This window comes from Ctenopharyngodon idella, chromosome 12 (genome assembly GCF_019924925.1).
Source record: "Ctenopharyngodon idella isolate HZGC_01 chromosome 12, HZGC01, whole genome shotgun sequence".
NCBI classification, from domain to species: Eukaryota; Metazoa; Chordata; class Actinopteri; order Cypriniformes; family Xenocyprididae; genus Ctenopharyngodon; species Ctenopharyngodon idella.
In genome coordinates, this window is record NC_067231.1 from 27,266,593 (window position 1) to 27,281,735 (window position 15,143).

Genomic DNA, 15,143 nt, shown 5'->3' on the forward strand with positions numbered 1-15,143 from the left:
AAAAAAAAAACTTATTTATAATGCATAATAAAAGCCTGAGAGGGATAAAAAAAGGTCCTCTATACTTCTTTGAAACACTTCAGTTTAAACACATGCATTAACTTTTCAAAAGGTACAGAGTTCAAAAGATACTGCAAAACAGGAATGACCCTAAGATGCATACAAAGTGTGTCATATACATTTGTCAGGTTACCAGAATCAAATGACATAATTTGTTTTTACTGCATACTCATTATGGGTCTTCATTACACACTCTTAAGCAGTCTTCACTGCACGCTCTAGTTGATTAAACCACACTATGATTGAAAATGAGCTAAAGTTTGAAGTAATTTCAGTTTCATTTCATAAGCACAAATCAACCCGCCTCTCTTCCCACACACAAACACTAAAACAGAGTGACAGCCTCGCTTCGGTTTTTGCTCCGTAAAATCTCAGTTGACAAACTTGATATTGTTACATCAAGTTAAATAAGAAGATTAAAGTTACAAAGGATAAGCTGTTTAAAAAGAAACTAGAAGCAGAAACTGAAATAGTCTAGGGAGTAAATAGAAAATAGAAAGCTTTATTTAAAAAAAAAAAAAAAAAAACAGCCCTCTGATGAATGTTAGCCAAACAGCGAGCCAGAATCACAAAGGTAGGAAAATGGGTGCTGGGAACGTAAATTCTCCCTCCTACCTGAAATGCGCCTAGGTGTCAAAAGTAGAGTGTGGATATTCCTGGAGGCTGCAGCTGGCCTACATATGCTCAACGCCGTTTGATTCGTCCTCAGCAGTGGCTTTTCCTGACGCTGGAAAATTCCCATTTCCTCTGGACTGATCCAGGTGGTCTCAAGAGCCAAAGTGTTGTTTAGATAAAACTGCAAATGAGAAAACAGAAATTCTGTGAAGTTACCGAATGGCAAAAAACTGAAAGTTTCCCCAAAACAGTTGTTCTTGCCCACGAATGGATATGAGGTTTTGTGCTTCACATCACATGAAATATACACCGATCGGGCATAACATTATGACCACTGACAGGTGAAGTGAATAACACTGATTGTCTCTTCATCACGGCACCTGTTAGTGGGTGGGATATATTAGGCAGCAAGTGAACATTTTGTCCTCAAAGTTGATGTGTTAGAAGCAGGAAAAAAGGGCAAGGATAAGGATTTGAGTGAATTTGACAAGGGCCAAATTGTGATGGCTAGATGACTAGGTCAGAGCATCTCCAAAACTGCAGCTCTTGTGGGGTGTTCCCGGTCTGCAGTGGTCAGTATCTATCAAAAGTGGTCCAAGGAAGGAACAGTGTTGAACCGGCAGCAGGGTCATGGGCGGCCAAGGCTTATTGATGCACGTGGGGATCGAAGACTGGCCTGTGTGGTCCGATCCAACAGACGAACTACTGTAGCTCAGATTGCTCAAGAAGTTAATGCTGGTTCTGATAGAAAGGTGTCAGAATACACAGTGCATCGCAGTTTGTTGCGTATGGAGCTGCATAGCCGCAGACCAGTCAGGGTGCCTGTGCTGACCCCTGTCCACCGCCGAAAGCACCAACAGTGGGCATGTGAGCATCAGAACTGGACCACGGAGCAATGGAAGAAGGTGGCCTGGTCTGATGAATCACGTTTTCTTTTACATCACGTGGATGGCCGCGTGCATGTGCGTCGCTACCTGGGGAACACATGGCACCAAGATGCACTATGGGAAGAAGGCAAGCCGGCGGAAGCAGTGTGATGCTTAGGGTAATATCCTGCCATCCATGTGGATGTTACTTTGACACGTACCACTTACCAAAGCATTGTTGCAGACCATGTACACCCTTTAATGGAAACGGTATTCCGTGGTGACTGTGGCCTCTTTCAGCAGGATAATGTGCCCTGCCACAAAGCAAAAATTATTCAGGAATGATTTGAGGAGCACAACAACATGTTGACTTGGCCTCCAAATTCCCCAGATCTCAATTCAATCGAGTATCTGTGGTATGTGCTGAACAAACAACTCCGATCCATTGGAGGCTCTACCTAGCAACAGGACTTAAAGGATCTGCTGCTAACATCTTGGTGGCAGATACCACAGCACACCTTCAGGGGTCTAGTGGAGTCCATGCCTCGATGGGTCAGGGCAGCAAAAGAAGGACCAACACAATATTAGGAAGGTGGTCATAATGTTATGCCTGATCGGTGTACACCAGAACTGCATTTACAATGTATGGGGGGGCTGATAAGTAGCAATGACGTTTTTTGCAAACATACATCAGTTCTTTGGTCAAACACATCTCATGAAAAGATTAAATAAAAAATTATATTTCTAATAGGACCACTTTAGAATCATTAGACATTCACACTTTTTGCATTGTGACATTTTCATTTAAGATGTGCAGGCCTCGAACCTGGGTCTCCGGCGTGGGAGTCGGACGCACTAACAAGGAGGCTAAAGGCTGCAACCTCTAGTGTAAGTCGCTAGAGCATCTCTTGAGATCAGAGGAGTGCGGCTTACTCGCACAGCGACTACTAGCTGTCCTCCATTACATATAGATAGATAGATAGAGTTTAATCAATTACTGTGAATGCATCCTTCACCTTGTAGTCAGGTACACGTTTCTCCACCCAGCCCTTGCCATAGTGTGGAGGCAGGACCGTCCGGTATACATGAGGAAACACTGGAAGTAGATCCACACTCGCAGAAGGCTGGAAACCCAACACATGAGGCCTGGATGGCATCTCCCACTGGGATAGACAAGCAGAAGAGAAGTCAAATTACAACTGAGATCTTTTCAGATCCATCTTATTGAAAAGAAGTTAAGAACTGAATCATAAGACACTTGGCTGGGATGTATGGATCTATAAACAATTTGCTCTACAGACCAGTGTGTTTATAATAACGACAATACATTAAAGGGTCCTATTATGCTTTTTCACTGTTGCAACATTAGTGTGTAATGTTGCTGTTTGAGCATAAAAAAGATCTACAAGGTTAAAAGCAAAAGAAATGCAAAAGAAGTGCTGCATGGGGTGTGAGTTCCGTCTCGGTGCTCTTTGGATGCAAGGGATAATTCAACTTGTAAACTTAAGGATGATCCAAGGCACTCGAATCATGTAGAGAAACTATTTTTAAAAAGCTTTTATTTCATCTTGGCTAAATCTTAAAAACAGTTGAGAGTGTTATTGCTATGTCAGAGAGATGCTGTTTTTTTTGTTGTTGTTGTTGTTGCTGTTGTTGTTGTTTTTTGCAAAACTCATTTGTTTGGCCTTTCTAAGGTGGACAAACTTGAGTGGTTAATTTTATTTTTTTGTGCTGCACATTTTACAGAGGACAGATTCAAGAACCTAAGAGAGTACAATGCCAGCTTCTCTTGAAAGATGGAGCCATTCCTACTTTGTCGGGACAATCAGTTATTTATGGATCACATCTTGTAAGTATGTTTTATTATTTGCTGTTGTGTTTTTTATTAAGCGTTCCAACCTTACGTTGTTGCTATGATGTAAACAAATGGAAAAGCTGTTTGGCTCCGCTAACCTGCTAGCTTACATTTCATGTAGTGGTTACTGTAGCTTTTGTAAGCTGTTCATTGCCCCTTTGGAAAATTAACCATGGTTTTGTGATCGATTACTGTCTGTTTTACCATAGTTTTCCAACAAATTTCTGCACAATCCCCTTGATTGTTAATATTCTCAGGGTCTAAACTGGGCTTGAATTGGTTTGAAATTGATGCCATCGTTAATATTTACACCATAGATCTGAATAGATTTACACCATATTTCTGAAGAGCATTTTTGAAGTCCAAAGTGGGCGGAGCTGGCCGTCGGCATCTTGGCAACGCGTCACTGCACGTCACTCCCGAATAACCAAAAACGGGCAAAGAGGCGGGATGTGGGTGGAGCTGAGGTGCCTGGTTGCTGAAACCACACCCGCCTAGCTCGACGTGATCAAGCTAGCTCAAGCTAAGGAGCTAATGCTATATGCTACTGGTAGCATAGAGGTTGCTAGTCTATATATAGATTTATACATATGAAGAGTTCAGATGCAAAAGCCGCTAAACGCACCTCCGTCAAAAATGAGAAAATATATTGATAAAATTAATATATTGATATTGAGCGAATGCTCTCCGCACATAGTATACGTTCATCAAACACTTTCTCTTCAAATCCCCTAAATGTCAACGTCAGCCCATTCAGAAATACCGATTTGTTGGCAAAAACTGCTAAACACCATTTCCCATTGTCGGCAAAAGTCCACAGAAGAACCAATCAGAAGACGCATATCAAATCGAATCATATGATTTCAAGATGAATGACAGTGTGCATAATTAATATAATTTAAATGGATGAGTTATAAAAAAAAATAAAAATCAACCCCCTCACAGTTGGCATGAAGGGCAAAATTAGCTATATGGACCAAAACCACTTTTTGTACCAGGCTGTAAACATTTTTTTTTCTGCTGTGAAGTTGGGCATTTTAACATGGGGGGGTCTATGGGATTGCCTCCCTTTTGGATCCTGTCTCTAGTGGTCAGTCGATGAATTGCAGTTTAAGTCACTTCCGTGTTAGATTCAAGAGAGAGACCGGGAGGTTACCATTTGATTTATACCTGAGCAGATGAAACTCGCTGTTATGGCAAGGGGTGTGACATTTCCGGAAAACGCTCTAAGTGGTTCGCCAATCACAACACACAGGGGCCAGTTAACCAATCAGAGCACATTTCGTATTTCGGAAGGAGGGCCCTCATCGAAGCAGGAACTAAACGACAAGTTCAAGCCAGACTGTGAAGAGAGGTGCTGTAATAATAATATAAAATATATGAAAAATAATGCATTTTTTGAACAATTAAGCATGAAAACCTATTCTAGTACGCCTTAAAAACAAAATCAAGACTTTGTAAAGGGGCATAATGGGACCCCTTTAAAATAATGTGGTAAGAAATACCAGTTTGCAATATCAAGCAGCATAATGAGCTGTTTTGTATGTACATGTACATTTTTCTTCAAAACACATCATATTACGAAAGGAAACTTGGTTGTGGACATCATTACATGTTGACTTTAAAGCGGAGTTTTCTGCAGATTATAGTGTATCTGTTTCTTTTGTGTTCAGGATAACATCCTGTTCAATCATGCTCGGCTCTGCGTCAATGCCTCTCTGCAGTAGCAGTCAATCAAAGGCTTCTGAAGGCTGTCTGCAACTCAAAGTCTCTGTTTAAATAATATACCCGTTCCACCCACTGTCTCTGTCTCTCTCCCTCTCTGGTTCCAGTACAGTGCTATTGAGTTCATGCTTGCCGCCTCCTCTGAACGGCACTTTAATGAAGTGAAAGCACAAAGTTCTCAACGCTGGGGATGTGGAGCAGTGGTGATCATGCCTCTGCCCGGCACACAGATTAAATGTCACGCCGAGTTTGAGTCGTGAGGAGGATGCAGCCGCGGATGTGAGGGTCATCCTGAGCACAGCGCCTCTAGTGGTGATACAGAGGAACTGAAGGGAGATGATGCACAGAATTTTGATTTCCAGCTTTAACTGTTCACCAAAAGTGATGCTGATAAAATGTTATCAACATCAAATCCTGTCCTGCACATTTCAATCCTTCCTGTCCAAATTATTAGGCATATTCTAGCAGCCACCAGTCGACTATAACCTTTCAACAAATCTGTTTCAAGATTTATTCAAGAACTTCATTGGAAAGGCATCTTGATTTGATTAATTCAATATTACAGCAAGTCAAAATGCTCAGCTCAAGAGTAAACAGCCCAAGAAACAAAACTGCAATAAAAGCATTAACAAAAACAAGACACTCACTCGTAATTAGGCAAAAAAAAAAAAAAAAATAATAATAATAAATAATAAAAACCACATAGCTTTAGCTTTATAAGTATGCATGTGTATAAAATGTACAGCATATTTACCTTTTCTTTTTGTACTAAGCATTTAAAACTCAATTAGTTTTGTGATTTACAATATATATTTTTACATCTATGCACAGTCAGCATATGGTGGCTGCATATCTCAATACACAAATGACCATAAGATCATTGTCTAATACCACATAAATCTCATGTTTTGACAAAAAATAATAGAAAAGTAAATAGATTAAGTATGCAATGCATTATTCCACCACATGCACACTATAATTTGTATGTGGTGTATGACCTCTGACCTCTGGCCAAAATGAGAACCATTAGAAAAATAAACAAACATAACAAAAATTGGAGTTTTGTGGATTTTAGTCTGTCCTTTGAGATCATCTGAATGATAGTGTTCTCCTACAAGCTCACAAAATATACTCATGTAATATTTAAAAATAGTTATGATTCATGTTTTGCACAGGGCTATAGGCTATACAGTTTAATTCTCCCTAGAATGAGAATGTTCCTCTAACTAACATCACAAAAGCAAGTAGTAAAATATTATGTGTAATGCAAAGGCTTCAGGCTATTTAAAAAGCATGAGCCCTTCAGTTTTGGGTACTTGTCAAGCCATGAGGTCTTTAATGCATCAAGGTGATGTCTTAATGCATTTTATGAGAGATCAATATTTGCTTTATTGCAATTTCAATAACATCAACATTCATACATTATACACACGTTATTCACTCATACAAATATTCAACAGGGTATTGAGTAATAAGTTCAACAGTAATGTATCTAAACAAGTTCAAATGTTAAAATCTCCATTAAGAATTCATACTTTTCAGGACATTTGCAGCCAGAACATGAATTAATGGCATAAACTATATTATAATCATCTTAACCCAGCAGCAACAGAGGTAAAAAAAAAAAATGTTTGTGTGCAACACAACTTTTCAACTAGTCATAGTGAAAAGACCTTACTAAGAAAAGCCACTTGATTTGACAAACTGAACGCAAGATGCACTGGATTTTTTTTTAACATATTGCAATGCATATCATATCAAATATATGTATAAAAATTCCATATAACAAAAGGCATGGGTCTTGGAAAAGTAACAAATCTCTCTCAAAACCATGGGGGACTGAACATAGACTTTTCTATGGTTGCTCTGCATCTCTGAAATCTCCCTAAAATGGGTAAAAAGAAACCCTCAGATGAACCAATATTCAGCTGAAGAGGCCCTTCTGTATTTTAAAACTACCGGATCATAAACAAATTCATTTATTCATTCATTCATTCATTAAATAGCTATTTTAAACTCTATACATCTTTCTGTAGAGTAAGTGGGGCTTTGTTATTTGCATATAAAAGCCTGTTACCTGAACACTGGGCAGACTGAACTGACTGATGGTCGCGGGTTCCGCGGCGGCAGCGCGCATCACGGGCACAAACGGATCGCAGGACATCTGCCATCCCGAGACCGCCTGAATCACCGGAGGAGGACGAGAGGAGATGAGCACCGGAGGAGCAGAACCCACCCTACACAGTCCGGAGGTGGTCGGGACCATCCAGAGCCACGGAGGAGCTTCCGCGCTCACGTGCCACAGCTGAGGCTGAGCTTTAACGCGCTGGACCGGGATCATTCCTGCTGCATCCTATAACTCGAAAGAAGGATGGAGACTGAGGAAGCTGCCCGTGCAGTGGACACTGGAAAAAAAAACAAAAAACAGATAGATATCGCACATTTACCCGCGTCTCCGACTGATAAAAAAATAGCTAGATGTCAACAATAATGTTTCGTCAAAAGTATGTCAAAGTTATATCCATATTTCACCACACATTCCATAATTATGCATGCTTATTTTTTAACTGCATGGCTGAGGGAGTCTGTGTTAGCGAATCTTGCTGTAAACATGCAGATCTCATTTAGTTCAGGTAATAAAAGAATCAGAATCAGAATAAAAAAATATTCCTACATGTTTAAGCTCACTGAATACAATAAACAGGATCCCCTCCCAAATTCTGCAGCACATGCATCCGCATGCACAGGTGGATGCAAGACATTATCAAGAGAGCTTTTCTGTGCAACTTGAATGGAAAAGTTATTCTCTTTCACTAATATAAACCATAACAAGACAGCGCCTAGATGAACTTGCCAAAAATTATGTTTTGTTATACTGCACTGTCCAAAAGTCCCTGAAAGTTGCTCATGCACATTTTAGCACAAATTACAAAAACAATAAAAGGCTAATTACACATGCGTAAATTATTACCAGGACTCAAATATCACCACAACACTTCTGTTACATGAGCCTATTTTCAAATTGATAATCCTAAACATATACATTTCATTAAGTTACGTTCATGAATAGCTTACTATTAGAATCTGATAAAAAAAGAAAAAGCCCATTGAAACATAATAAATAGGCTCCCCTCCCAAAATTCTGCAGCACATGCATGGACTTAAACAGGTGGATGCAAGACAATATCAAGAAAGCTTTTCTGTGTAACTTAAACGGAAAAGTTATTCTGACGGGTTTTTTTTAACCAAACAATGCATGCGAACTCACCTATGAGGGTTCAAAAACCGTTTAGTTCAACATAATTTATGAGTCTGTTAGTGTTTCGCTGGGAATAAACAAATAATGCAAACTATAAACAGATTAAATATGAAACTGTAGCTGCAGACGAAGGTTTATAAAAATATCCAGTAAGAAAGGTGTCCAAAGTGTCCAAAGCGCAGAGAATACGTGTGTGCGTTCACGCGCCTTGGATCGCACTCTCCATGTGCACGATCACAGCGGCGGGTTGTTCATTTCGCTCACAAGAGCTCCGTGGGAATCTCGTGGAAATCTGTTTACTGTCAAGCCGATGATTCTCCAGCCACCCGCAATGGTGCCTCCTAAAGAATCTCGAAATCATTCCTCATCACGATATAATCCTCTGTTTCTTATGCATGCTTGTAGAACTTGTGTAGAAAATCCTCGTTGATGAAGAGATACGACTGTGCTTCTGCTCAGCTCAAAGTCCTGGCAGTCCAGACCGGGTGCATTTGCTTTCTGAGTGGATCTGATGGCGCCGTGCGCAGCACAGTGCGTCAGGACGCGCAAAGACGCACAACTCGCCCTCAGATGATCTGGGATGATTAGAATAATGTGACAACTGTTTTGATCCATTAACAGTGACATGATTTACCTTGTTTAAAACCTATGTGGGAGTTTATTTGACCCTCATGTTCTGTTTAGGGACCCCAGGGGCTTTTCAAAACCTAATTAGAATGGATGACAGATCAAATCTGAAAAGTGCATGACACATTTGAAGGTTGAAGCTTCAATCAGTTATAAAAGATTAAATAAATAATCTTTCAGTTTTTGATTCCGTCAGGGCAAATGTCAAGGGAAAATATCAATATATTAGGCTTTTTTAATATAGGCCTATTATATTATAATTATTAACATTTAAATCAACTTAATTAAAAAATGTTTTTTTGTTTGTTTGTTTGTTTTGTTTTTTAAAAAAACTGCTAAAAAATTGTCTGAAATATTGGTTATTGTAATCTGTTGTCAGTTTCTGTTCATAAAAAGTATGAAACAAGCAGATCTGTCAGCATTTCAGAGGAAATATCTTAGTCTACATGGGGAGCCTTCGAATATTGCCTCGGTCAGTGGGGGGCCTCGGAGTCAAAAAGCTTTTCTTTTCTTTTTTCCTTATCAATCAATCCTCTGTGGTGACTTTGAAGCACAAGTCATCATATTTTTCTTATACCGCCAGGGGGTATGTTTGAACAACCATATAGAGGGAAATTGAGGTTATCCAAAGTTTCTTTTTTTCTTCTTCTTTTGCCCACAATGGGGTGTCTTGTTGTGAGTGGATCAGCCATGACTCTTGTGAATGTCACAAAACCCTGGGTGCAAACAAAAAAATGATACCAAAAGTGGATTTGACACCCCAGTCTGAGTTCCTAAAGACTAGGGTTTGGAATCTGGTTGAAGAGCCTTGGAAGTGTGAAATGACGAAGAGGATCTGGGGAAAGCATCGTTAGCCAACCATGGTCGCAAGTTCCATTGAACTCTATTGGTAACGACAGAACTTGTGATCATAGTTGGCGATGCTTTCGGGACTAGTTAAAAGTTTGAATTGTTCCCCATACTAAAGTGTTATCTGTATAGCAGTAGACAAAGACTTTTTGTGTGAACTTTTAAATGTTTTAAAAATCATTCAACGCAACATGTGTCCTAAGCCAAAAGTCCAGTTCTTCATGTGACTTTTAGAAATTATTTATCATTTATGGTGATGGTAAGCGGTCCAAATCAATTTCTAACTAGGGTAGGTTCATGAGTTCTTTGGAGTGAAAGAGAACTCAACAATTTGACTTGAAATTGAGGGAACCCCTAGGCCATGACTTCTTAATTTTCTCCAACAAAAATCTTGATTTACAGAGCTGTGCAGTCTCTCACCCTAGGCTCTGTTTCATGTCCTTTTAAAAATGTATCTGTGCTTATAATTAGTGACTGTTGCCCCTTTCATTCGTCCTCCTAGTTTGGTCGGAGAGAAAGGCTGGATACCCAAGGCTGTCCGTGGCACAGAATATGGCCCTGCCAGTGCCGAAGCGATAGAGATTATTTGACTGGGGCTGTTCTGTTGTGATATTTCAGTTTTGGGGTCTGCCGTAGGAGTTGTTTGGATCATCCACCGCTATTTCTCTGAAGGGAATATCTGGATGCAGAAATGAAATTTTCCAGCCATTTCTGATTGGTTAAAACCTTACCCTCAATCACACAGCGTGTCTAACGCCTGAGGCCGGTCTTACTTTAGATTCTGTGAGCATGAGGAAAGCATGTCAGAATATTTTGAGCATTACAAGAATATTCAGAAAACAGGTGCCACAATCATCACATTGGTTACCTGTGCAACAGCAAAGGCTATAGCAAAATTTGGCACCATGGACGTTAATTTATATCTTAATAGTATTAAAAAGAGAGACAATCCATTGTAAATGGTGTCTTACCCAGAGTAACCGGCTTAGCCCACAATACTATTGAAACATACTGCCTTGACATCGAAAGGCTTTGGACTATTTGTTTCAGAGAAAACATGTATTTTAACGCCCCTCACAGCTGGATGCATGATTATGCTGAGACAGAACACATGGTGAGGTTAATTACAGGGTCAAGCTGGTGTATTTATGGCCTGGCCTGGACACAATTACTACTGTTGGGTGATTTAAGATTCTTTAATGCACAGCAGAACTCATTCATATGAATGAGTAGGAATACTTTGGTATTCTCTTGGACGTAAGTGCAAGCTATTACTTAGATCACATGCTATTACATAGTCGACTTGAATCTGTCTTTGGTGTAACAGAGACTACTCTGGACTGGTTCAGATTTTATTTTGCTGATCGCAGTCAATTTGTTTTTATGGATGGGCACAGATCAGAGGTTGGTCCGGTTAGTACTGGTGTCCCCCAGGGCTCAATTCTCGGTCCTTTGCTTTTTACCATTTTTTGTTTTTCCACTCTGTAAACTATTAAGATCTCTTGACCTTAACTACCATTTATGCTGATGATACCAAGATTTACATTCACTCAAAACCTGGTCAAGGTGTGGACATTTCCCATCTTTCCAACTGTATTTCGGAGATTAAGATATGGACGTCTAACAATTTCCTCTGCTTGAATAGCTCCAAAGTTGAAGTTATGCTTCGTGACTCTCCCTATCAATTGCGTAACGCTGGTTCTTTGGCTTTGTCTGTTGATGGTGTTGTCTTGGAGTTACAAAAGTAAATAAATTTTTGATGCCAGCTTGTCAAAATTGTAGAATTCTCTCCCGGTTGACATCAGGAAAGCAAATTCATTAGGTATTTTTAAATCTCGTCTTAAAACTTTTTATTTCAGGATTTTTAACTGATTAATTTTGTTATTATTTTGTTGTTTAATTATTCAGTGTTATTCCATGTTTTTATTTTTCTCTGTGTGTTTGCTCTGTACTTAATGCATTTTAATTTATTTTGTTGTGTTTGCTTATGTTGTGAAGCGTTTTGAGAAAGCACTTTTAAAGGCGCTATACAAAATAAAAAATTTTATCATTATTATTATAACCAATAATATATAAACAATAATCTGTATGAAAAGCTAAAGTGTGTGATTTCTGCACCACCAGCATCACCAACTGGAATTGGAAAAAAATGACTATTTTCAAACAGGTTTCCCAACACTTTTCTCATCTTTATTTGGTCAGACAAATAAAGCGTCTTGACTGAAACGCTATTGGTTGAGTTAAACATTCAATGAGGAAAAAAAGTAGGATGTTACAGACCAGAATAGAGTGGAAGAGAAGGGGTTAAAAGTAAAAGAGCTTCATGACATTCAAGGAAAACCATTTAAAGTTGTTACATTTATTCATCCAAAGCATTATGGGTCAGTTTTTTAGGTTTTCTGTCAAGCATTTGATGCAAATCAACTAAAAAGTGCATGTCTATTTTGTGATACAACAAAGGATTAAAGCTTCAAGTTATAAAAGCTTAAATAAATAAATATTCAAGTACACTCTAAAATATAACTAAAAAACGAAACAAATTTACACAGCAAAATACCGTTTTCCATTGAAATAGTAATATACCATAAAACAATGCATTCAGGGTAATATTTGTCATTTTAAGAAAACAGGCCAACATATCAGCAGTAATTTAAAGTTACAATTATTAAAATTATCTAAAGCAGGGGGCCTCCTAGGGGGCCCAAATTATTTAATATACTGTAAATTATACTAAAATAATTTAAAATGCTAAAACAAAATGCTAAAATTATTTTCTGAATATCACAAATGAATCACAATTAATTATTTAAATCTATTAACATGAAAAAAAAGTTGAATAACAGCTGAAAAACAAGCAAATGTGTATAATGGGTTTATCTGTCACTCATTTTGCGGTTCACAATCCCTGATGGAGTCATAGCCTCGGGATACCACTGTTCCTGAATCTGGTCATTTACATGTGTGCTCTGATTATCCACAAACCTCTGTTAGACCTCACTTGGGAAATAGTCAGAGGTTTTCCCTGTGTTCTGCTTGTTTGTTGTCATGCCATTCTGGGACAAGAATATTCCCATCACTTGTGCTGTATTACAAAAGTGCTTGTTCATACCACAGCTGCCGCAGGCTCTAGAAAATTGATGTAGCGCTTCTCCTGTTCAGGAAAGTGTTGATTGTGCAGGCAGGATCCTGTGACTTCTAGGATGAAAACAATGACTGGAGGGATTGGTGTTGTGTTGTCGCAGTTAAAAGAATAGTTTACCCAAAAATTAAAAAAAAAAAAAAAATACTATAATTTACTCACCCTTATGTTGCTCCCTGCGATTATGTTCAAGCGGATTTGGATAAAACATTCTGCAAAATAAAATTGAAAGAAATTAATACTTATATACCATATATGTATGTATATACAGTATCTATGTATATGTAATCATGTGAAATGTTTTAAATCGTAATAACATTTCACAATATTACTGTTTTTACTGTATTTTTTTATCAGAACTATCCGAACTAACCAGCAGATCTTTTCAATGGGGAATACACAAAAACAAATATGTGCATCGTTACCCTTATGACTTTAATAATTATACTGAATCATAATTTCCTCACTTTCATCACTGCATGGGATAAAATTCCCCTTTTGTTTCCCACTCCTAATGGATGCATTTATCAAACCTGTCTTTCCACATGGCAAAGGTGTCACCTAGATTTCGGAGTCAAGGACCACTCAGAGATCGACTGCGGCCCTAAACACAATAGGTAATGTAGTTACGGGCAGGTGTACGGGCAATGCCACCTACCTTCCCCAAACAGAGTCGGGCTGCAATTTGTTCAAATTGGCAAGGGATATGGAAAAGCACTAAAGCAGTTATCTGCACAAAACACATTTCCTCCAAACTGTCCTCTTTTTTTATGTATAATTGCCTGAAAATGGCAAACTGGTACAGGTATGCAGGTAGGAATTTGTCTTGAACATCACCAAAACTTTGAGATGTGATAATGAAAGTATAATAAAAAAGTAAAATGTTTTCTTACAAGGTTGACACATTTAAAAAACAGAGTTACAAACATGAACTGCATTAGAATGTTGTCTCTAAACAAGCTTTATTTAAGCAAGAAATGGAGATAAATGAACTACCTGTGAAACGCACACACAAACACTTTGGATTTGTGTTCTGTTTGGCTGTGGTGTTTTAAGGTGTCAGACACATTGTCATCTCCCTAAAGGAATCACATCCTGTCTGCATGTCACACCAAACTGCTGTTCGACCACCTGTATTTTGCACACAGGGGAGAAAGAAAAAAAAGAAAGAAAAAAAAACATCTAAAGAAAATCTAATTTTCTGCTGTTTGAAGATGCTGTTTGATGGATTAATGGTCAAAATCAATTTAAATTTAACAGAAAAGTTTCAACATTTCAAAAGATTACTAATGTAAAACTGTCATGTTTAAATGTATGACCTGTTACTGCTATCTCCTTAATTTTGTCATAGAAAAAAAATGTTAATTTTTGCATTTATCTAAGTATTCTATCATTCAAACGTTGTCTGTAAGAATTTTCTGTAAGAATTTTCTGTCTCTTCTGCTCACCAACATTTATTTGATCAAAAATACAGTAGAAACAGTAATATTGTGGAATATTATTACAATTTAAAACAACTGTTTTAAATGTTAATGCGTTTTAAAATGTAACGGTAAAGCTGAATTTTCAGCATCATTACTACAGTCTTCAATGTCTCATGATCCTTCAGAAATCATTCTAATATCCTGATTCGGTGCTCAAAAAAATGTATTATTATTATCAACATTGAAAACAGTTGCTTAATACGTTTCTGAAAACTTTTGGGTCAGGATTCTTTCATGAATAGAAAGTTGTCTTCACTGTCACTTTCAATCAATTTAATGTATTTTTGCTGAATGAAATTATTAAAAAAAAAAAAAAAAAAAAAAAAAAAAAAAAAACTTACTGACCCCAAACTTTTTAACTTTTAAATAAACAAATACATAAATACTTCACATTTATTTAGACGTTTGCTTTGATTTCATTCCACTGCTGCTCTCTAATCTACTTCTCCATTCTGCATTCAAAATGGCACAGCGTGGTATGGAAGGGTGACTAAACAACACAATTTACATTTTTAAAGGTGCTACTGTAGGCCTATGTAGAATTCAGAAACCCTTGTTATTAGCGACACCAGTGGCCATTAAGTGAACTGCATCCAGCGACGTACTGCTCGTGCTCACACACATAACATACAAGAGAGAGACTGAACGTAATTCAGTTCCCCGA

General features: G+C 38.1%; 1 protein-coding gene across 1 annotated transcript in view; it reads right to left on the reverse strand.

Moving 5' to 3' along the window:
• Positions 1-8,910, reverse strand: part of tcerg1l (transcription elongation regulator 1 like) — a 94,466-nt gene extending 85,556 nt beyond the window's left edge. The window contains exons 1-4 of the mRNA XM_051915416.1: positions 8,390-8,910; positions 7,199-7,526; positions 2,558-2,704; positions 676-856 (exon numbers count right to left, since the gene is read on the reverse strand). Of these exons, the coding sequence (XP_051771376.1) occupies positions 676-856; positions 2,558-2,704; positions 7,199-7,462 (592 nt within the window). The 5' untranslated portion in view covers positions 7,463-7,526; positions 8,390-8,910. The remainder of the gene's footprint in view (positions 1-675; positions 857-2,557; positions 2,705-7,198; positions 7,527-8,389) is intronic.
• Between the last annotated feature and the right edge of the window lie 6,233 nt (positions 8,911-15,143).